At 45.0% G+C, this 23,790-nt stretch overlaps 1 protein-coding gene across 5 annotated transcripts in view; it reads left to right on the forward strand.

The window, feature by feature from the left end:
* LYN (LYN proto-oncogene, Src family tyrosine kinase) overlaps positions 1-23,790 on the forward strand; it is a 112,288-nt gene that overhangs the window by 51,070 nt on the left and 37,428 nt on the right. For 3 of the 5 annotated variants that reach the window (XM_060035390.1, XM_060035394.1, XM_060035393.1), the window contains exons 2-8: positions 4,393-4,529; positions 7,766-7,811; positions 8,642-8,747; positions 10,493-10,591; positions 10,712-10,815; positions 12,129-12,278; positions 13,558-13,710. In XM_060035390.1, the coding sequence (XP_059891373.1) occupies positions 4,393-4,529; positions 7,766-7,811; positions 8,642-8,747; positions 10,493-10,591; positions 10,712-10,815; positions 12,129-12,278; positions 13,558-13,710 (795 nt within the window). Of the gene's footprint in view, positions 1-4,252; positions 4,530-7,765; positions 7,812-8,641; positions 8,748-10,492; positions 10,592-10,711; positions 10,816-12,128; positions 12,279-13,557; positions 13,711-23,790 lie in introns of those variants that run through there. The other 2 variants (XM_060035391.1, XM_060035392.1) reach the window with 2 other exon arrangements.

The raw sequence follows: 23,790 nt of genomic DNA on the forward strand, positions 1-23,790 counted from the left end.
TTTGCATGTCAGACACTCAGGTGTTATTATGAGTAACTCAAAGTCTCCACATGTAAAATGTGCCTTCATTTACTGTTAAACAAACAAACAAAAAAATTGAAGACGTTGTCCTCTACATCGTCCACAGCACTTTATGTAAAGCCCCTCATACACGACTTTAGAATTTCATGCCGGGGCCGCCCCGTCTGGTAAGGCAGGTCTGCTTCCCCTTTCCCTGGTGTAAGCACGATGATGCGGGCTTTCCTCTGGTTCCTCCTGCCAGGAAGCCTGCTACCCCGCAAAGCTGGTGCCCACCTGCTTCCGCATTTGCATCCTCCTCTGCTCCTTGCCTCGAGTTCTCTGTTTCCAGTTTATTAAACTCACTTTTTGTAAAAGCATTTCAGATCCTTTTGAGAAAGAAGAGGCTATAACAACAATCTCTTTAGTATTATTAATAAGGAGATAAAATGCCTGTTTCAAAATAGCCATTGTTTGGCAACATGGTAATTAAAAAAAAAGAAAAAGCACAGACTTTAGGCTAAAACTATGTGAGTCCACCATTCACTTGTGCAATGACTTTAGGCCAGCCATTTAATCTCTGCAAGGCTCAGTTTACTCCTCTGTAAAGTGGGGTTAATAATACCTGGGTCATGGGGTTTCTTCGAGGATTAAATGAGATGCTCAGAAAATTACAAATGTTCAATTGAAAAATACTAAGGTGTGAATCATTGTAAAGCGTAGCTCCTGTCACCTGCAAACACATAACTGTGCTCTCAGTTTTTGTTGGGGGTGCATGTGTTTTGTGCTTTTCTGGTACCTTTGTACAGTGAAAAGAATTGAGGACCTGGTGTGAGCTGGTGGTGTGTATCCCCTGACGCAGCAAGATGCTCTCTGAGCTTTTTTGCTGGAGTGTTTGAATTGCAGGGACCCAAACTCAAAGCTCAGTGCTAGTGGGTTAGGGTCTTCCTCTACAGTACGTACTTCTGGTTCTCAATTATCCATGTGATGGGGGAGGGGAAATCATGACATAAGCGTAAATAAACGATAATCTGCAGATTATATCACCTCCTCACACATCCACCTGCTTTTTATCTTCATTCTCCGTCTTTCTTCCCACGGAGCGGGCCCTCGGACAATCGCCATCACCCCTTCAGAGGTCTGGGTCACCGATTCCTCGCTCTGCGCGCTGTAACGAAGACCCACAAGGCGCTTTTCTAATCTCATCTCCTGCCTTCACAGGCAAACGCGTGCACGCACACATACACACTACAGGGGTTCCTAATATTTTGGAAAAAAATTTTTTTCATAAAGTTGTTCGTACCATCCTCCTATTTTTCTCCCTTATCCGACTTTTTAGTTTGAAAATTTCGAATCTACAGAAAAGAAAGAATACCCTCACCTAGATTCACTAATTTTTTTTTTTTTTTTTTTTACTGTTTTGCTACATCTGTCCCCTCCTCTTGTTTCCCTGGCCCCCTTTCTCTTTTTCATTTTGGCGGAAGTGTTGGAAGTTGCAGATACCCTGAGCTTGCATCCCTACCTGCCTTGCGCGCATCTCCTCTGATGTGGACCTTCTCCTGCGTGACCGCAGTACCGTCATCACGCCTTTAAAGCGCGCAGTTGCCCACGATCACATTCACACGTATTCAGGTTTCCCCAAGGATCCAGCCACGTGTCCTCCCCCCTCACCCCCATTCATTCAGAGCTCATTCAAGATAGAGCTCCGCCCCTTCTCCTCCCTTGTCCTTTTTTTTTTTTTTTTTTGCGGTATGCGGGCCTCTCACTGTTGTGGCCTTTCCCGTTGCGGAGCACAGGCTCCGGACGCGCAGGCCCAGTGCCATGGCTCACGGGCCCAGCCGCTCCGCGGCCTGTGGGATCTTCCCGGACCGGGGCACGAACCCGTGTCCCCTGCATCGGCAGGCGGACTCTCAACCACTGCGCCACCAGGGAAGCCCTCCCCTGTCCTTTTTGAGGCGCCCAGCTTCTGGCACATCGTGGATTTGTCTGATCGTTTTGTTCCTCTAACCTCTGTGTTTCCTATAAACTAGAAGTTAGTGCTAGAGGTCTCTGTCCCTCTGTCTCTAATAAAAACACAACGGCCAGGGCGGGGGCGTCTCCTTTCCTTTTCCTCGCCCACCTTGAGCAGGAGTGGTTGGGATGAGCATGCTGGAAGCCCCGAGTGCTTGTTGGTCCCTCCATTCCTTCCGTGAATCCTCGGGGCACCTGCTCTGAGCAGGCACATGGCAGTAAAGCGTGAGGAGTGGGCAGAGGGGTGACCTTTTCAGTAGGGTGGCTGGGAAGACCTGTTGGGGAGGTAACATTTGGGTCCAGATCTGGAAAAAAGAGAGTGGAAAAGCGGGCGCGGGGAAAGCCGGGCTGCCCGGGCGCGCGTGCGTCCCGGGGATCCGCCGGACTCTTCCTCTCGCAGCTCGGGGCGCAATCGGGGGTCCTCGCGGGGTGGCCTTTTCCGCTACCGAGTTCCCTCTTTCAGGCATCACCGTTTTAATGCGGATGATTTAAACACAGCTTCTTTGGAGGATGAGGGTGGGACTGGTCCGAAAAGAACTCCCCTGTTTATTTACAGATCCACTAGAAAACCCATCTCCATTTCAGAAGCTTTAGCAAATGAAAAAAAAACAAAAAACTGTCCTATTTTGAGTCAGAGGAGTACTTGCTTCCCCTTTATTTTGGGAACTACAGCTCGCTAGTTTCAGAAAGGGGTGTGACTGTCCTTAGAGGCTTCCTACGTCAACCAATGAAATGATAAACAAGGTGAAGGTCGCAGACCTCCTGGAAGCCTGCAGGACCAAACGCAGGATGAGCTAGGGCGACAATGCAGAGAGGATGACAGTTCAGAGAAGAGCCCCTGAGGTTTCTCTGTACAACAGGAGGTATTCCGAATTCCCACCGCCCGCCTTCCCCACGCGGAACCATCCGTCTATCGTCCTCTAAAGTTCTAGGCAGGGGTCCGCCTTGGCAGTGTTTCAGAATGGCACAGACCACTGGGGAGCACGCGCCCCTCGCCCCCCTCCCCGGGCCCAGGAGAACTTCCTGGACTGTGTCCAGGGAATCTGTTCTGGGAGCCTCGACGATTCTGGTGTGCCTTCACGTTTGGGAACGCTGCCCTCTAAGACCTTCTAATGGAGCTCATAACAGATTTTGTTTTGTTTTCAGTGTATAAATTTGACCATGAGGCTGTACTGTACGGCAATATTCATATCCGATTTCAGTTTTAAAATCATCTTTGGAGTCCCCAGAGTGCTTTGGGTGGCACTCTACACATCCTAGTGTTAACTGAATAGACGAGTAAGAGTGTAGCATTTAGAGGGGTGGCTCTGCCTGTCTGGTTGCCCGCACAAGCCCCCCCCCCCCCCCCCCCCCCCGCCCGCCCCTGTCGGGATTCTTCCCTGAAGCCTTAGGCTTGCTGATGGTACCCTTTTGTGCCTCTGGCTCGGACATCTCTCCTGGTTTCCAGGCTCACTAGTCTCACCGAGAGGCGTACAGGATGTGATGGTTTGGGTGTTCCTGCAAGCCTCTTTTCTCCGTACCTGTGCCTCCTCTATGATTTCCAGTCTCGGTGAAGCCCACCTCCATTGCCCCAGGCCCCAAGCCGCTTTTGGTTAGAGCCAGATTCTGTGCCCTCTGCCTCTTACTCACGCTTGCCTCTGAAGCCCCAGGTCCCCTCACTTCACCTTGCACGCGACATTTGTCTTCAGCTTTGCCTCCCTCTCCAGCCCAACTCCCGGACTTCCCTCCTTGTTCCCTGAAGGGGCCAGCTTGAACTAGTTCCCTGAAGGGCTCAACCTGAACTAGTTCCCTTAAGGGGTCAGCTTGAACTAGCTCCCTGAAGGGCTCGACTTGAACTAGTTCCCTTAAGGGGTCAGCTTGAACTAGTTCCCTGAAGGGACCTTGTTATCTCAGGGCCAATACTTTGCATGTGAAGTTCCTTTTTCCTGGAATCCCTTTACTGACTTTGCCGCCTGGCTGACATCACTCCCATTTTGACTCACAGAGCATTTCCTTCATGACACTTCCCTGCCCACATCCTTTTCCTCTTGCCTGAGCGCAATGTCTTTTCCTATGTCCCGTGCAGCCTCTGTCATTGACTTGCCACATTGTATTGTAATTTTAATTCACCCATCTTTGCCGCAAGAATATGAGTGTCTTTAGGGCAGGAATTATATCTTGCTGACATAAAACTGATGCTCAATAAATAGTTTTTGAATGAATGAATGAACAAATGTATGAACAAGCAGCCAGTTTGTGAACAGTATCCACCTTTGAGTTTGTTAAACCATCCGCAATGACGAATAAAAGCGTATTTTTTTAACTCTTCGTTAATGGAGAGATTTTGGTGTCTTGAAGCCAGTTCTGGAATGGTAAAACAATGCCATGGCTTTTGTATTCCAACAGGAACTATGGGATGTATAAAATCAAAAAGGAAAGACAATCTGAAAGACGATGGAATAGATTTGAAGACTCAACCAGTACGTAATACTGACCGAACTATTTATGTGAGAGATCCAACGTCCAATAAACAGCAAAGGCCAGTAAGTAGATAGTCTCAGGGGAGCATTCCCACAGCAGGATCAAAGCATGGCTGCGTAACTTAAACACCAAATCTGTACCATGTGCATGCAAAAAAAAAAAAAAAAAAGAAATCATGTCAATTACTTGGGCCTCCAATAATTTTTGATATGCTTTGTAACTTAATCCTTTAAAGAGCTTATAAATATTTTCAGGATAACCGGGCCACTTAATGTACAATAAAGGGGGCTTTGGTCACCTTCTTATGTGTGGAGATAATCACCTTTCCTATCCCTGGTGTGAAGACCCACTCTTTATATATAAAGATATGTATCTGAGCTGGTGTGACTTAGGATAGGTAGTGAGACTAGAAGGAAATGCTGGATTCAAGTCAGAAGCCAAAACAGGCCCTTTGGTGTATCATACTTTATCCCATCTCGTTGTTCTTTAATTAATTCAAAATAGTACAAACACTGAAGTTGTCATGACTTATTACAAAGGATTAAAAGACTGTTTTTTTAAAAAACGCACAACTAATTCTGTCTTCTAGCCTCACACAGATGTCTGTACCGACATTTTTATATGAGTGATGTGCTGTTTGATGCATCTGAGAAATGCTTGGCAAATGAAGGACTAAGGCCGCATTTCAGGGAGAGAGGAACAGAGTTTTGGATAATTACAACCTTAAATGCACTTTATTTCAGATTTTATATCCTCTCCATCTATTCACTCACTATATGTATGTATGTATATCTCCCATTGCCTGGTTTTTATGGAATTCCTCAGCATTTAAGCTGGAGGTAGCTTATTCCATGTGAGCCCAAATGCCTTCATTAAGAGTTTTCATAGTTTCTCTAATCTGACATGTTTCTGAATGCCTTGGCATTCCAGAAGTATGTTATTGTTGTCACGCCCTCTCTGCCAGCCCTCTCCCCCTCATTCCCCATTATACTGCAGGTTGACGTGTGCCAAAGTCACATGTCACCATTGAAATTGATCAGTCACTGTTGGCCTTCTTAAAAAGAAGTGGAGGGCTTCCCTGGTGGCGCAGTGGTTGAGAGTCCGCCTGCCGATGCAGGGGACACGGGTTCGTGCCCCGGTCCGGGAGGATCTCACATGCCGCGGAGCGGCTGGGCCCGTGAGCCGTGGCCGCTGAGCCTGTGCGTCCGGAGCCTGTGCTCCGCAACGGAGAGGCCGCGATAGTGAGAGGCCCGCGTACCGCAAAAAAAAAAAAAAAAAAAGAAGTGGAGATGAAGAGTGAATACATTATGCTATTAATTACCATACTTGATATTTCTAGACAGATACATTAACACTGTAATTTTATATATAGAAACTCAAAAGGTATAAGATTATTGATAACTTTAATAATTTAGTGATCATAAATATATAAATGTAATATTTAAAAACATCACATAAATAGGTATAGATGTGGAACTAGTCTATGGAAATATGACCAATAGACAGTGAAATGATACAGGAATTGGACTCACAAATAGTTTTCTTATTATAGACTTCAAAGTTCTCATAAAAAGGATCTGGCTTTTTCTGGTATCATGTGCTATAGATTTTACATGCTTTAAAACCCCCATTTTTCTTACGTGATGAAAGAAGATGTCCTGTATTCAGAAAAGCAAAGGAAAACAGTATGAACTTATGCACCATTTTCCCTCTTCTTAAGAGTAAAGGAGGTTAAAAGTTAAGTTAGAAAGCAGAAGTAGTAAACATGTTTGAAGCCTCTCAGTTCCGTCCCACACACCGGGAGCGCTTCCTTGTGCCTTCTGTGGTTACAGATGCCCTTGTTTATGAACCAGACAGTTGGCCTTATTCCATAGATAACACTCAGCTCCGGCCAGACGTGCCCAAAATCCACCCCTGGACTGATTGCAGGAGGTGTGGTGTGACATCAAGGCTGAACTGATGCAACTTCAACAACACTCTAAGGAAAAGACATTTTAAAGAAAAAGAGTGATGATAGATGAGCTCCATACACGTGTTTTTGTCTCATAAAAAGTGTGTTAAAACATTTGTCAATTAAGGACTCTTTGATATTTGAAAATCGCTTGCTGCTTTCAAAATGATTTAATCCGTTTCTCATCTTGTTTCCTCTAATAACTCATTGAAAGTTGATCATGCATCCTAATTTTGCACATCTAAAGGAGTTTAAAAATCAGTGTAAAGCTTCTTGAAATCAACATTGAAGGATAATATGGACCCAAGATTTTCTGATACCAGAAGAACGTAATGCCCCCCACCCCCGGAGATATTATGGGCTGACTTTCATCAGAAATTTAAGTTTCAGTACAAACTGTTTTGGTCCGCATTCCACCAGATCACTTTAATCAAGGAGAAACATGATTTGTGGGTGTAAGCCTCTGACGGTACCTTCTCTACAAGAGGCTCAAGAGATCTTTACACATCCTCCCCACGGTCACTGAGCAAAAAAGGGATTTGATTTAAAAGGTGATTGAGGTGGGCTTTGTGCCACCAGACCCTTCCTGATAATTCATCTCTCAACTACAATAACAGGGATGCCATCTGTCCCCATAACAGAATCAGGGTCGGCCACAGGAAGCTTGGATCTGTTAGCACTTGTTCTCAGCTGCTAGAGACCGAGCCCTGACTGCAGTTTTTAAGACAAGTCTGGGAGTTGTGAAGATTCGCAGTCCCGGGCCGGTGGCCGTTCCACAAGGTCACCAGGGCCCCAGGTGACCCCCAGGGCCCCTCTCTATCTTTTTCTCTGCTGCCTCTGGTGACTGGTTTCCATATTGCTGAGACCCCCGTTCGTCACCTTCTTCTAGGCAGAAAGAAGAGGGCCAGGGGATACGAGAATCAGGCCCAAAGCCCCACACGACCTGCTTGCAGATAAACTCCTTCCGCATCTGCATAGAATGCTAGAGAATCAGAAAGCATCACCATTTAGCTGAGCACATTGCCTCCCCCAATAATATTAGGGGTCTGGTACCAAATCAGAGGGAGGGTGCTGATTGGGTCAGCAGCTCGCAGCCACTGGCCAGAGCCCTGGTCATTTCCTGCCGCCAGGCCCGTGGCCGCTGGAGAAGGAAAAGCCGTTCCCTGGGCTGCGGAGGTCAGGACGCAGCTCCACAGCACTGCTCGTCGGTGCTCCTTTCTGGCTTAATGAATTAACAAATCTAAACCCCATTCGCTTCTGTTAGGAAATGATGCAACATTCAACACGAATGTAAGTGTCAAAAGCTAAACATAAAAATGTATGTTTCTAACAAATATTCTCTCGTAGGTGGCAGACTCTCAGCTTTTACCAGGACAGAGGTTTCAAAATAAAGGTATGTTTTCACGGCATCTTGGACGTTTCTTTACTGTTAGAGCCTCTGTAAAGTAGTTGTCCTGGGTGTTTCTGTTGATTTTTTTTTATTGTGAAAAAATATACATAGCCTAGAATTTATCATCTTAACCATCAAAGTGTTCAGTTCAGTAGCACTAAGTACCTTCACACTGTTGTGCAACCATCACCTCCATCCATTTCCAGAACTTTCCTTCATCCCAAACTGAAACTGTGCCCATCAAACATGGAACTCCCATCCCTCCTCCTCCCAGCGTCTGGTAGTCACCATTCTGCATTCTGTCTCTATGAGTTTGACGACTCCAGGAATCCCGCCTAAGTGGGATCAAGCAGTATCTGTCCTTTAGTGGCTGGCTTTTGTCACGTAGCGTCATGTCTTCAAGGTTCATCCATGTTGTGGCATCTGTCAGAATTTTCCTCCTTTTTAAGGCTGAATAATATTCTGTTGTATGTATAGACCACATTTTGTTTATCCATTCATCACAGTGTGTTTGGATTGTTTCCTCCTTTTAGCTTTTGTAAATAACTCTGCTATGAGCATGGGTGTATCATTTCGTAAACCTAGAGTTGGAAGTTATTGTGGTCGTAGGTCTATGTGATTTGAGATAACAAACACTGTACCGGTGTGCGCAGTATGTGACCGACCATGGACCGCGTGGGCCCCGAGCCCCACTAGGAAGGAAGCAGGTCTTTATTCCAGCTGCCCGTCTCTCAGTGCCTCACTGCATCCTTTGTGCCCCATGACACGTGAATTTGTTACAACATTTCTGCTGTGGATTCTCAAAGGTCTTCGCCTGCATTCTTCATTTTCAGATCCAGAGGAGCAAGGAGACATCGTGGTCGCGTTGTACCCCTATGACGGCATCCACCCAGATGACTTGTCCTTCAAGAAAGGAGAGAAGATGAAAGTCCTGGAGGAGTAAGTGCGCCCAGGCATCCCCCACCCCGCCTGCTGCCCTGGCTTGGCCGCCAGCAGCACAATGCAGCAGACACCCCTCTGGGGTGGACATGGGGCCCCCAGCCTCCTTGCTGCCCGAAGGAGCAGGGCTAGAGAGATTTTCCTCTTAGGCTTTGCTGTGAGCACTTCCCAAGGGTTTTCCCTTTCTTTCCTTATCCATCAGTGCTGTCTTTAGAGGTTCGGGTCTATGTGGAGTTTGCATGTTATTTTAATTCCATTTCTAAAAAATTTTTACTTATTTATTTACTTACTTGGCTGTGTTGGGTCTTCGTTGCTGCGTGCAGGCTTTCTCTAGTTGCGGTGAGCGGGGGCTACTCTTCGTTGCGGTGCGCGGGCTTCTCATTGCGGTGGCTTCTCTTGTTGTGGAGCACGGGCTCTAGGCACGCGGGCTTCAGTAGTTGTGGCACGTGCACTCAGTAGTTGTGGCACACGGGCTTAGTTGCTCCACGGCATGTGGGATCTTCCCGGAACAGGGCTCGAACCCGTGTCCCCTGCATGGGCAGGTGGATTCTCAACCACTGCACCAACAGGGAAGCCCCTTACCATTTTTATTTCGTTATTTTACTCACATTAAGACTGGGTGTATGGGTCCAACTGGGTGTGACTCTTCAGGGCGTGGTGCTGAAGCAGTGGTCGTCCCGGGAGAGTCCCCACTCAGCATTTAGCGTTTCTTTGAAGATGCTTGACCCCTCCAGGCTGACTCACACACCTGTGGCCCTGCTCAGACCACAGGGCTCAGCACTGTGCTGGGAATAATGAGCTCCAAGAATCCTAGAAATCTTTCATATGGTGTCACCTTGGCCTGCCAACTGGGACACCCTTGGTTGGTTGCAGGCGGGAGACCCTGGTTAAGTTTATGGTGTTGAGTGGCTGAGAGCAGCTGTCAGTTCCTGGCCGAGTGTGAACTTGAGCCAGATCCTGGCCCTGCCACCTGATAGCTGTGTGACCTTGACGAGTCACTTCAGCTCTACACCTTAGTGTCTTCGCTTATGAACCGGGAACAGCAATACCTCTGTCATGGGGTTGATGTGAAGGTTATGTGTGTACATATATATAAACACGGCACAGGCATGTAGTGGACCGCAGCCTAGTGGCAGCTGTAATTGTCCTTCACGTCTTGCAGACGAGGGTCCCGTCTGGGTGTGGGAATCTGATGGGGAACATAGTTGAGGCTCTCACAGGGACCCGTCCATTCCTCCCTCCCCAGCCCCTTCCCCAGCTCCACGCCTCTCACAGAAGATGAGAGTGTGGTGACGAGGCCTGCAGCTGCTTGGGATTATTTTATGGTTTTCTATTTCTTTTTCCCATGGCTTGTGTCTATGGAAATGAGATGTTTTAACAAAGGAGTTTATGTCATAGGAACTATGGCCCTTTATTCCCTTGACTTCCATTTCTGTAAGGACCCTAAAGCGTTTCTTAGATGTGAACTTTTTGTTTCTGCAAGATGGGAACCATTTTCACCAACCCCCGTTTGGCAGCTCTGAGCACAGCGACCCACACTTCAGTCGTGAGACTGTTTTCTTTTGCTTCCATCACTAAATGTATTTATGTTTTAGCAAGAAGTATGAACTTTCTCCCTGGATTCTGGGTTTCCAGGGGTCTTCCCACCCTCCCTCACTCTGCAAGACAGACACATTAAGACAATTGCTCTTGTAGTTCTTGAGTCATTGAAAACAAACCCTTTTGGATGTGTGTTTCTATTCCAGGCATGGAGAATGGTGGAAAGCTAAATCCCTTTTGACAAAGAGAGAAGGCTTCATCCCCAGCAACTATGTAGCCAAAGTCAACACCTTGGAAACGGAAGAGTGAGTCCTTTCCCATGTCGTCTGGGACAGTTCTGTTTGTGGCTCTGGGTTTCTTGTTTATTTTCGTCTTTTTCCTTCCCGGGATTAAAACACCCATGAAATGTTAATATGTCTTTTCAGGTGGTTTTTCAAGGATATAACGAGGAAAGATGCAGAAAGGCAGCTTCTGGCACCAGGGAACAGCGCTGGAGCTTTTCTTATCAGAGAAAGTGAAACATTAAAAGGTAGGAAGTGACATAAGGCCTCTTATAAAACACTGTTTAGGAAATCATTCTTAGAAACGATTGTAGAATCCTGAAAAAAAACAAAGAATTTTTTTGGAAAAAAAGTCAATTACTGGCAGACCTCGTTTTATTGGCTTCCCTGTATTGCGCTTTGCAAATACTGCAGTTTTTTACAAACTGAAGGTTTGTGGTAACCCTGCATCGACCAAGTCTATTGGTGTCGTTTTTCCAAGAGAATTTGCTCACTTCATGAGCAAATGTGTCTCTAGGTCACATTTTGGTAATTCTTGCAGTATTTCACGCTTTTTCTTTATTATTATATTTGTTATGAGTGATCTGTGATCAGTGATCTTTGATGTTACTGTTATGACTCACTGAAGGATCAGATGATGGTTAGCAATTTTTAGCAATAAAGTGTTTTTTAATTAAAGTATATATGTTGTTTTTTTAAACTTATGCTATTGAACACTTAATAGACTACAGTACAGTGTAAACATAACGTCTTTAATGCACTGGGAAACCAAAACGTTTGTGTGATTTACTTTGTTGGGGTATTTGCTTTCTTGAGGTGGTTTGGAACTGAGCCCACAATATCTCTGAGATATGCCTGTACTATGTTCTGGTAGTGAAAGTTTTATAGTTTGATAACAAATAACAAGCTCAAATTATTAGTTTTGCTACTAAAAGTAACATAAAAGCAGACATAATTATGGTTATTTTTTTTACCATGCTTTATGTTTACTGAGCCTCTTAAATTATTATTTAGTATAAAACTTGAAATTTTAAGAGAAAGAAAATCAAAATAACTTTTCAATTCAGCAAAATAATTTTTAAAAAAACCCATCACAAAGAAGAAAAAGTGTGTTGGTAAGCTTCACAGCAAACAGAACACTAGCTTTGTTTGTCAAGTAGATTTTTTATAAGACTTTAAAATTATGCACTATATACATGTGCAATTTATATTTTGCATATTTTTATGGCAAAATGTGTCCACGGTGTGTATAATACCAACCTTTTAAAAATATTTTATTGAAGTATAGTTGATTTACAATGTTATGTTAATTTCTGCTATACAGCAAAGTGATTCCATTATACATATATATATTCTTTCTCATATTCTTTTCCATTATGGTTTATCACAGGATATGGAATATAGTTCCCTGTGCTCTACAGTAGGACCTTGTTGTTTATCCATCCTATACATACTAGTTTGCATCTGCTAATCCCAAACTCCCAATCCTCCCCTCCCCCATAATGCCAATCTTACTTACAAAATGTAAGTGTAACCTTTGCTTGTACTTCTTCCCCCACAGGAAGTTACTCTCTGTCTGTCAGAGATTATGACCCCGTGCATGGTGACGTTATTAAGCACTACAAAATCAGAAGCCTGGACAATGGGGGTTATTACATCTCCCCACGAATTACTTTTCCTTGTATCAGTGACATGATTAAGCATTACCAAAGTAAGTGAAAATGCAAGGTCAGACAAGAAAAGATACATCTATTATGATAAATATATGGTATCAAACATTTATAGTAAATTTTTTTGTATCCTGAAACTTTATTGAGTTCATTGATGAACTCTAGTAGTTTTCTAGTCGCATCTTTAGGATTTTCTATGTATACTATCATGTCATCTGCAAACAGTGACAGTTTTACTTCCTTTTCAATTTGGAGTCATTTTATTTCTTTTTCTTGTCTGATTGCTGTGGCTAGGACTTCCAATACTATGTTGAATAAAATGTTTTATGTATCATATTTCTTTTGGATAAAGTTGGAGGATGATGTTCTATAATTGGTTCTAAATTAATCTATAAGTACACATTCAAAGTCAGATTTGATCTTTGTGAATAATTATCCTAGTCCTTCCCACCTAGTTTGTGCTGTTTAACAGTTAACATTCCAGAATTGCAAAGAGAAAAATGGATATTATTTTCGCATAGTACATATTTTTACAACGCATCTTTAAATATCTGGAATAGGAATGCAAATTTGTAGAACTGTGTCCTAGTGTATACATGTCTATGTGTGTGTAAAGTACATACCACGAGTATGTATTACTCTTGGTAAAAGAAAACAGAAATAACAATAACACCAAAATATTTAGAAGTGGCCTGTCAGTGGTCCTCTGTCGCCAATCTGCTCTACAGCCTGGCTAAGCTGAACCCACGACTGTGTGTTGGAGGCCAGTTGTAGTGGGTAACTCTTGTTACTGCTTATTTCTTCAACCTGCTCCAAGGGATTACACATAAAATTTGCTGAGGTCCCAAAATATGGAGAGAGCAAGTACCCCAGACTTTGTGGAGTGCTCCTTCCCTCTCTGTTACCCCCATCCATTTATCCATCTGGCACATGTGTTGAGGGCTTGTTCTGGCACTGGGTCCCCATGGTGACGTGACCAAGTTCCCGCCATTGTGCCCTGGAGAGCTTACATGGGCTCTGTAATTAAAATTATATTCTATTAAGTGTGACAACATGTCAGCCTTTGTTTATCTGTTCATTTTGTTGTTTTTATTTTTATAGGTTAGCATTACTAATGAATAAAATCAAGTCTGTCTTAAATTGTCTTTCATTTAAGAATTTCAAAAGTCATGATTACGTAGAAGATAACCCTATACGCATTTTAGGTTCGTAGACCTTGGCAAGTTGAAAATGATAAGACTCATAGTCCAAATTCCCCTATAGATACTGGTAAAATACAAGGGGTGACTTTTTCCACGTTTATTTTCTCTTTCAAATTAGAGCAGTCAGATGGCTTGTGCAGAAGATTGGAGAAGGCGTGCATTAGTCCCAAACCACAGAAGCCGTGGGACAAAGATGCCTGGGAGATCCCCCGGGAATCCATTAAGCTGGTGAAGAAGCTCGGCGCCGGGCAGTTCGGGGAAGTCTGGATGGGTGAGTGTGCGGCTCTGGAGCCAGAGTCCCTCCTGGGGGCGACAGCAGGAGAAATAAGGGCTCCGGCCGATTTCTGTCAGTTTTCTCAGAAGCATCACTGCTTTTGTTTTCCTCTGTCCACCTGTGCCAAGAACTAGCCTACACAACCTACGTGATTAGACTCTTCCTCTTCCTCGTGACTTAGTAGTTCTCTTTCAGGATGAATTTTTTTTCATAAATTTATTTAGTTATCTATTTTTGGCTGCATTGGGTCTTCGTTGCTGGGCGCATGGGCTTTCTCTAGTTACGGCGAGCGGGGACTCCTCTTCGTTGTGGTGCATGGGCTTCTCATTGTGATGGCTTCTCTTGTTGTGGAACACGGGCTCTAGGCATGCAGGCTTCAGTAGTTGTGGTGCACGGACTCAGCAGTTGTGGCGCACGGGCTTAGTTGCTCCACGGCATGTGGGATCTTCCCGGACCAGGGCTCGAACCCGTGTCCCCTGCATTGGCAGGCGGACCTTTAACCACTGCGCCACCAGGGAAGTCCCAAGGATGAATGTTTATAAGGAAGCGGGCAGTGGGCATTTATCCTGGTGGTTCTGTCTACTCTTCCGTGATTCTCTCATCACCAGATTCTCTGGACACAAGTTAGGTACAGGAATGTGCTTGCATCTCAGGGAAGGGTACACTTGGGTTAGGACCATCCTTACTAGTGGGATTAATAGGAAGCCCCACAGGTATTGCTGTTTCTCACCAAGAAACTTTCTAAAGATACTCAAAATTCCATCGTTAGAGAATCGTTCCTTACTGTTAAGTACTGCCTTCTCAGGCTGGCAAGAAAAGCACCAAAATGATAACAGTGGCTTTCTCCAGCAGATACTTTTTGCCCACCTGTCTTTTCTAAAGCTTTTATAATGACTGTGAATTCCTTGTTCTTTCATAAAAAGAATTTTTTAAAACGATTTTTTACTGCATCATGGCTTCCATGCCAGCTTTGTGTGAGTGAGAGCAAACATGATTTCTGAAGAGAAGGGGCAGACAGCTTTTAAAACCCATCCAGCCCCGGCCCAGCCGGTCTGCGAGGGAGAGGTTTCCCTCTAAAATCTCGGCCCCTGGGATCACAGCTTTGCCCACTTTCTCCTGTTGCCACTGCTTTAGCCAAAGTATCGTTTAAATATGCCTCTGCATTCTTCCTGCGCTGCAAGTCTTTGGGAACATGATAATGGAATTCAGGTAAATTGTGAGTACACAACCTCACCTTGCTCACTGGGGTCTGCGTGTGTACCTGGCACTCTGTTTCCGGTCGGGCCCGCAGGTCTGGGGCTGTGATCTTGCTCTTAGGTGTGTCTTTGCCCACCCTCTGCGGCCCAGATCGTCACCTCCTGCCCCTCCTTGCTCTGTCCACCTTTTTTTTTTAATTGAAGTAATATTCATGTAACACAAGATCAATCATTTTAAAGTGGACAACTCAGTGACATTTACTACCTTCACATGGCTGTGCAGCCACCGCCTCTATCGAGTACCAAAATACTTCCATGACTCCAGAAGGAAACACTAGACACTCCCCTTCCCCCCCGACCCCGGCCCCCGGACACCCACCCTTCTGCTTCCTTTCTCTATGGCTGTGGCACCCTAGGGCCCTCATGTAAGTGGAATCATACAGATGTTTGTCTTTTTGTGTCTGGCTCATCTCACTCAGCATGGTGTCCTCAAGGTTCACTCACGTTGTAGCCTGTGTCAGAATTTCTTCCGTCTTTTATGGTTGAACAATATTCCATTGTATGGATGTACCACAACTTATCTATTTATCCGTTGATGAACATTTGGGTTGTTTCCACCTTTGGGCTATTATGCATAATGCTTCTTTGAACCTTCGTGTGCAAATTACTGTGTGGACGAATGTTTTCATTTCTCTTGGTTATATACATCCTCCTAGGAGTGGAATTGCTGGGTCACGTGGTCCTTCTATGTTTAACTTTTGAAGGAACGGTCAAATTGGTATCTGCTCTTTTTTTTTTTTTTTAAATTGCAACTTTTCCCCCGAGGTATTGGCAGTTACTTCTTAATATATTTTTTCCAAATCCACGGAATAGGGGCAGGTATAATAAACACTGTATATTCTTCACCTAGATTCACCACTTAATACTTTGCTGTATTCTCTGTACACACACACACACACACACACACACACACACGCACACACACGCACACACACACGTACGTATCTTATTGTTACTGTGGAGCCACATGAGGGTAAGTTGCAGAGGCGATGACTTTCACCCCTAAGTACTTACACAGGTGTCTCCTAAGAAGGCCATCAACTCCCACTGCACAGTGGTCACGTGTGGGAAGCTCCACGTTGGTCCACACTGTCTAGTGTAGCATCTGCATCCGAATTCCCCCCATTGTCCCAGGGGTGTCCTCATGGCTGTCGGGATCGTGTGTTTGCGTTTAGTTGACCTGTCTGGAGTCTCCTTGAATCTGGAACGGTCCCCCAGCCCACCTCCATCGTTCATGACAGGTCAGTCACTTTGAAGAATTGCCCCTCGTTTGGATTTTCTGATTTTTCCTGTGATTTGGTCCAGGTTACGCCCTTGGGCACGGATAGCATCTAAGTGTTAAGCGATGCCGTGTCTTCCTGCGTCCGTTGCGGCGCAGAATGAGGGTTGGTCCCATCATTGCCAATGTTCTGTTTCACTTTAAGGAGGACCACCAGATTTCTCCGTTATGAATGTGACTTTTTAATTCCCTGTTGTAACTAATGAATCATCTGTAGGGAGAGTCCTTCAAATTGTGTAAATATCCGAAAGCGCTTTCCCCAGATGCTTTCAGCATTACTCGCTCATTTGGATTCTCATCCCTCTTAGAGGCCATAACTTCTCTGAAAGCTGCAGGCGTCTGTCCTCTGACCACCCTCCCCTAAACACGGCGACTCCAACCTCCGGCTCAGGCCAGGAACCAGGGACTCTGCCTTCCGTCCCTCGCCTCCCCTTTCCAGACTTGTGTCTTTAGTGAGCTTATTGGCAGGAAAATACACATTCATTATTACATTTCACTGCCCTCTAGGTCTCCAAGTCCATCCTTCCTCTCTGCACGTGACTGGGGAGGAGATGAGTGTCCAGGGGGAGGGGGGGGAGAAAAGAATGTCCCAGCTACACATTCCAAGTGCATTTTCATCCACTGTCTCACACACTCGCAGCAGTAGGGCTGGAAGGGAGGAGTCACCGTCACCATCGATGAATGAGGGCCCTGAGAAGCAGGGAAGCAGCTCACCCAGAGTCACTCAAGGCGAGGAAGAAGCCAACTGCTGCGGCCTCCCAGAGCCCTGGACTCGCTCGCTTGCTAAGCTACCTACAAGTTAGCTGGACCTCCCTGGCCTCAGTTTCCTCATCAGGAAAATGAGCAAACAACTATCTCATCAGTTGCTGCAAGGAAGAAGGAGATTATGTGCCTGAAGTGTTTCCTGTAGAGTCTGGCTCTATGCGTGCTCTATTTTTATTATTATTTTCATCTTACCATGTTTGACTGTAGTCACTAGAAGCTATATTTCAGTGGATTTTCCCCCCGTTTTAATTATGAGTTCAAACTAGAAATAATCCAGTTAGACCTTCCTATGGAGATTTGGTGATGAAGGAATTGCGTATCTGTCTTGAGGATAAAGTAGGGGGAGCTTGCTGGGGTGTCCTCGTCTGCTCTGAAACAGTAACCCTGCCTACGGAGTGGTCGTGTGGAGGTCTGTTCCACCCTCCTTGCGTTCAGCTCTGAAGTGGTATAAAGGCACTGAACCGCATGCTGTGTGCACCGGAGAGATCAGATCGGCTGGTCTGAGAAGTTACCAGCTTCAGGGGGAAGAGATTGCGATAGCCTTCTTGTGTTTTCTTAAAATTTTCCCAAGGGCTACTAGCAAGTGGAATGGTAAGCTCTTTACCAGCTCCACCATGGGGGTGCCCACCAGTGCCATGTGCCAGCCCAGCTCGTACAGTCCAAAGACGCTGAGGGTGTGAGCTCACAGGCCCTCACAGCAAGGCAGCAGGGAGGGCCCACGCCTGAGAAGACCTGCTCTCAGCCCGGTTCTGAGCCCCTGAGCCAATTTCTGTTCAGCGGCTCGAGGCTGTGCTGAAACTGTCACCTGGAGCTCAAGCCACTGGTGCTTTCTGGGATGGAGAAAACCTCTTTGCTTCCAATTCCAGATGAGCTAAATCCCCCTGCCCACCCACCCTCTCCCATTCATGGGCTTCCACGTGCTCAATGTCGACGCTGATCTTAGAGGAGTTTTATTTAACGGGTACCCAGGTGGTTGCCTGGGAGAAACTGAGGTTTAGAGGAGAGGAGAATGGGACCATGGAAAAGATATAATTGGTCTCTCCAGAGTGCTACTTTTTATTTAGACTGTTTGAAAGAGGCTAAAAATCTTGGGAAAATTCAGCATTTGGATAGGTTTGTTGATCATGTGTGTGTGTGTGTTAAAATTTACCACCGTAGCCATTTTTAAGTGTATAGTTCAGGACTGGTATGGACATTCACGCTGTAAAACCAATCTTCAGAACTTTCATCTTGCAGAACTGGGGCTCTAACATCGTTAAACACAACTCTCCTTGCCGCCTCCTCCCAGCCCCAGGTAACCCCACCACTCTACTTTCTAACAGCGTGACTACTCTAGGGACCCCGAATAAGTGAAATCATACAGTTATTTGTCTGTGTCTGTGTGTGTGTGTGTGTGTGTGTGTGTGTGTGTGTGTGACCAGCTTATTTCATTCAGCATAACGTCCTCCGGGTTCATCCCTACTGTAGGTGTATGTAAGAATTTCCTTCCATTTTTAAGGCCGAACAATATTCCATTGAGTGTTAATTATACAGTAATGTAGATGACTATATAGTAATCCATAAACAATGGATTTCGGTTGCCCGTTCATCCACTGATGGACACTGTTTTGGCTGTTGTGAATAATGCCGCCGTGAACATGGTGCAAAAGTATCTCTCTGAGACCTTGCTGCCACTTTTGGCGGGGTACACACCCAGGAGTGGAATTGCCGCATAATACGGTAGTTCTATGTTTATTTTTTGAGGAACCTCCATACTGTTTTCCTTGGTGACTGCATCAGTTTACACTCCCACCACCATCTCCACATCTTCCCCAGCACTTCTCATTTTCTGGTGGGTTTTTTGTTTGTTTGTTCGTTTGTTAGTAGCCAGCCTAGTGGACGTGAGGTGGTGTCTCATTGTGGTTTTGATTTGCATTTCCCTAATGATTGGTAATGTTGAATATCTCTTCATGTGTTTATTGGTGATGTGTATATATATCTTCTTTGGAAAAATGTCTGTTCAGGTTCTTTGCCCATTTTTAAAATTAGGTTGTTTGTTTGATTTGCTAATAATGTTTGAAAAGGGAGAGATAGCAGAGGCTCACTTGAAATGGGGGTTATAATAGAACCTAGCCTGTAGGGATGGTATAAAAATTGAATGAGATGATGCAGGTAAGCATTTAATACAGTTGACAGCATTTAAGAACTGTTGTAATTATTAAATACTTAATTTTATTATGAAGATAGTATGATAAATTAGAGCAAAGGCTATGAAATAGAGACGAGATATTACCCAGGATTCCCCCCTCAACACAAGCTGTTTCTTGCTTTTTTTTGGTTTTTTTTTTGCGGTACGCGGGCCTCTCACTGTTGTGGCCTCTCCCGTTGCGGAGCACAGGCTCCGGACGCGCAGGCTCAGTGGCCATGGCTCATGGGCCCAGCCGCTCCGTGGCATGTGGGATCTTCCCAGACCGGGGCACGAACCCGTGTCCCCTGCATCGGCAGGCGGACTCTCAACCACTGCGCCACCAGGGAAGCCCTGTTTGTTTTTTTTTTAATTAAACTTTTTGAGATAACTATAGAGTCACATGCAGTTGTCAGAAATAATACAGAAATGAAAACATCTGTTCACACACTTTTACACAAATGTTCATAAATAAGAGCATTATTCATAATAGCCAAAGAGTGTAAACACCCCAAATGTCCATCAGCTGATGAATGGATAAACCAAACGTGGTGTATCCATGCAATGGAATATTACTTGGCAATAAAAAGAAATAAAGTCTTGATACATGTTACAACATGGACGACCCTTGAAAACATGATGATAAAGGAAAGAAACCAGATACAAAGGACCATGTATCATGTGATTCTATTTATGTGACATGTCTGGAATAGGCAGATCTGTAGAGACAAAGTAGATGAGTGGTTGCCTCAGGTGGGGGGATGGGAGGATGGAGACGTGATTGTTCATGGGTACAGGGTTTCTTTTGGGGCCAGAAAAATGTCCTAATAATTGATTGTGGTGATGGTACCACAAATCTGAATATACAAAAGCCAGTGAGTTGTATATTTTATTTTTAAGTCATTATTTAAATTTATTTAAATTTTATTTATTTAAAATAAATTATTTAAATTTATTTTATTATATTAATATTTTTGGCCATGCCATGCGGTATGTGGGATTCTAGTTCCGCAACCAGAGATTGAACCCGTGCCCCCTGCAGTGGAAGTGCAGAGTCTTAACCACTGGGCCACCAGGGAAGTCCTGAATTGTATATTTTAGATTTATTTATTTATTTATTTTTGGCTGTGTTGGGTCTTCATTGCTGCATGAGGGCTTTCTCTAGTTGCGGCCAGCGGGGGCTACTCTTTGTTGCAGTGCACAGGCTTCACATTGCGGTGGCTTCTCTTGTTGCGGAGCATGGGCTCTAGGCACGCAGGCTTCAGTAGTTGTGGCACGGGGGCTCAGTAGTTGTGGCTCGTGGGCTCTAGAGCACAGGCTCAGCAGTTGTGGTGCACGGGCTTAGTTGCTCCATGGCATGCGGGATCTTCCCGGACCAGGGCTCGAACCCGTGTCCCCTGCATTGGCAGGCAGATTCTCAACCACTGTGCCACCAGGGAAGCCCCGAATTGTATATTTTAAATGGGAAAATGATATGGTATATGAATTATATTTCAATGAAGCTATCGTATATATAAAAGAAATAATACAGAGAGGTCCCATGTAGCCTTTACTCAGTTTCCACCAATAGTAACGTCTTGCAAAACTGTGGCATAATATCACGGCCAGGATATTGCAATCGAAAGTTGTTTGTTTTTTAATTGTGCCTTTCTCCTTCTAGTTTTGTATTAAAGAAAGAGAAGAAGAAAGGGAGGGAAGGAAGGAAAAGAAAGAAGAGAAAAGGAAAACAATAGAAAATTTTGATCTGGGATCTCGTGCAAGCATGGGTCTGTGATTCTGGCTACCAGCCAGGGAGCTCTTCCTTAGCCACTGAAATTACGTCAATTTGTTGAATGCGTTTAGCAGAGGAATGCTGGGGAATAAAACCAGAAGAATATTGGTGGGTGCTGTGCTGCGAAGCAGGTCACAGGATGCCCCTCTCCCGTGTGTGTCTGCACGTCTCATTCTGACCGAGGGACCCATGAAGAGCAATGTCTGTGCAATTTAGAGCTGCTAGAATTTAGTTTTTACTTCTCAAGGAATAAGCTGGCTAGCTTTGCTCATTGATATAAAAAGGACAACAAATTAAACATTGTAACCCTGTTAACTAAGTCAGTGAATATTTTCGTCGAGCGTGAGAAGTGGCTCACAGACTCCCAGGCACACTTCATTGTGTGGGTTTTTTGGTCCGAAGCACCGTGGACAAATACAAGGAAGTGGTCTGTTGCGGGGTGGGGGGGGAAGCGGGGGGGGGGGAAGCGGGGGGGGGGAATAAAAGAAAGGAGTTTCTCCCTCAAGCTGTTTCCTCTTGTCCCGGTGATCCTCTGACATCTAGCTTGGAGACACGTTTTCCTCAGTGGGCTGTCGGATTCCCAGGGAACTGACCCATCTGTGACACGAAGGGTGATGTTTCCTGTTGCCACTTGGTCTTTGAAGAGACTTTGGGAAAGAAAGGAAGGTGATTTTGCATTGAACTTTGCTCGATCGATTTTCACAGGAGCCAGCTGCATTGCAATGACTCACCAGCTACCTTCTAAAATCAACTCCATGCCTCTTGTGTAAAACCACCCTCCGTCGTGTGGTAGTTCGGCTCTTTTGTGCACGTTAGTCACACCTGGAGTTGGAGCTTTCTCGGCCTTCCTTACCTGTGGCAGACAGCAGTACCCACACGAAATTATTTACTACCTTCAACAGATTTTTTAAAATCGCTTTGCAACTTCCTTTTTATTTATTTACTTATTTAAAAAATTATTTATTTTTTATTGAAATATAGTTGATCTGCAATGTTGTGTTAGTTTCAGGTATACAGCAAAGCGATTCAGTTACATATAAGAATCTTTTTCAGATTCTTTTCTCTTCTAGGTTATTACAAACCATCGAGCAGAGTTCCGTGTGCTATACAGTAGGTCCCTGTTGTCTATTTTATACATAGTGATGGATATGTTTCCATCTGTAATGACAATCCAAATCTCTGTGACTGGTGTGAACCTGCCACTACCAGGGAATATCTCGGTAAAGTACAATTTGATCCTTAGCGCTGAATAAAAGTCATGCCTTTAGTGCAGGTGGAAACCTGCCGTATCGTGCAAATGTCACAGCCCCAAGAGGCCGCAGGGCGGGAGCTGTTGCCATCCTGGAGCTGTGTTTGACACAGCTGTTTTATTCACTGTTCATCTCAAACTCTTTATCAGCATTTTTAATATCTTTAGCAGCTGCAGTATTTCCTGCTAACTTTTCCCCCTACGCTTGGAAAGCATTTTTCTCTTCATCCTTTACCCATCATTTTATTTTATGTGAAAGTCTGAATGAGTCCCGTGGCTTTTATGACAACGAAGGGAGAGCAGTTCTGTTCCTTTCTCTTTGGTTGCCATGTAATGTAACAAGCAGACAGAAAGGTGCAGAGCACACAAATGTTGGATTTCGTAGCTAATGGCAACATGAAAACCTGTGTGGTGACCACTGAGGTCGCAGCCCGAAGCGCCCACTCACCCCCTGCCGCTCACAACCCCGCCTGTCCCCCAAAGGCAGCTGCTCTTCTGACTTTGCGATAATTTCCTGACTTTTCTTTGTAGTTCTGCTATTTTTGAATATCGGGGTGTGTGTCCACAGTATAGTTTAGTTTTGCCAGGTTTTGCACTTTATGTAAAGGAATCCTACCTATTTCTCACTATTTATCGATGACATTGGAGTCGCTCCCACATTTTGGCTACTATGAACAAGGCTACTGGGAACGTTTTTGTGCTGATTGGTGTGAGGGAACATGAGTTTCTCTGGATGACCAGGAGTGGCTTTGCTGGATCACAGGTGTATGAATCTTCAACTCCACGAAATGCTGCCAACTTAATTTCCAAAGCTCTCGTCCGGGTTAGACTCTCACCAGCAACGTACAAGGGTCGGCAGTGTTCCATTTCCTGACAGCACAGTGGTGCTGGGTAGATGTGGGCCCCGGGTCGGCACAGCCCGGGTGGGTGGTCACTCAACACAACTGCACTAGAAAGGAGTCTGCTCTGTCTACATCCTCCGAGGGACCTTGAGGGTATTGTTGGAGACAGGAGCTTTACAACTGAATGTCACTGATGCTCAGAAAAGAGCCCAGGAAAGGAGCTGCAGGAACTGCCCCAGCTCCCCTGCCAAGGGACCGGCACTTACCAGCACTCAAGATTGTCAGACTTGGTCATTTTTGTCTTGCCGGGTGGTGGTTTCTCCCTGTGGCTTTGTTTGCATTTCGCTGATTACTGATTAGATTGAGTTTCTTTCACAAGTTTGTTAGTCATTAGAATTTCTTCTTTTTAAAATGCCCATCCAAGCTTTTGCCTATTTTTCTTATTGATTTATAGGAATTCTTTATATATTCTGGACACTAGTCCTTTGTCAGTTTTATATGTCAGAGAGGGTATATTTTCTTGTTACGCCTTGCTGTACTTTACCATGGATATATCGATGTAAATGAAGACCTATTTATGAACTCTTAAATTATAATGGAACCTTTTTGATTCAAATGTAATATTAAAAGCACTTCTTGGGTTTTTTTGCGGTATACGGGCCTCTCACTGTTGTGGCCTCTCCCGTTGCGGAGCACAGGCTCCGGACGCACAGGCTTAGTGGCCACGGCTCACGGGCCCAGCCGCTCCGCG

The sequence above is a fragment of the Delphinus delphis genome, chromosome 17 (assembly GCF_949987515.2).
Source record: "Delphinus delphis chromosome 17, mDelDel1.2, whole genome shotgun sequence".
Lineage (NCBI taxonomy): Eukaryota > Metazoa > Chordata > Mammalia > Artiodactyla > Delphinidae > Delphinus > Delphinus delphis.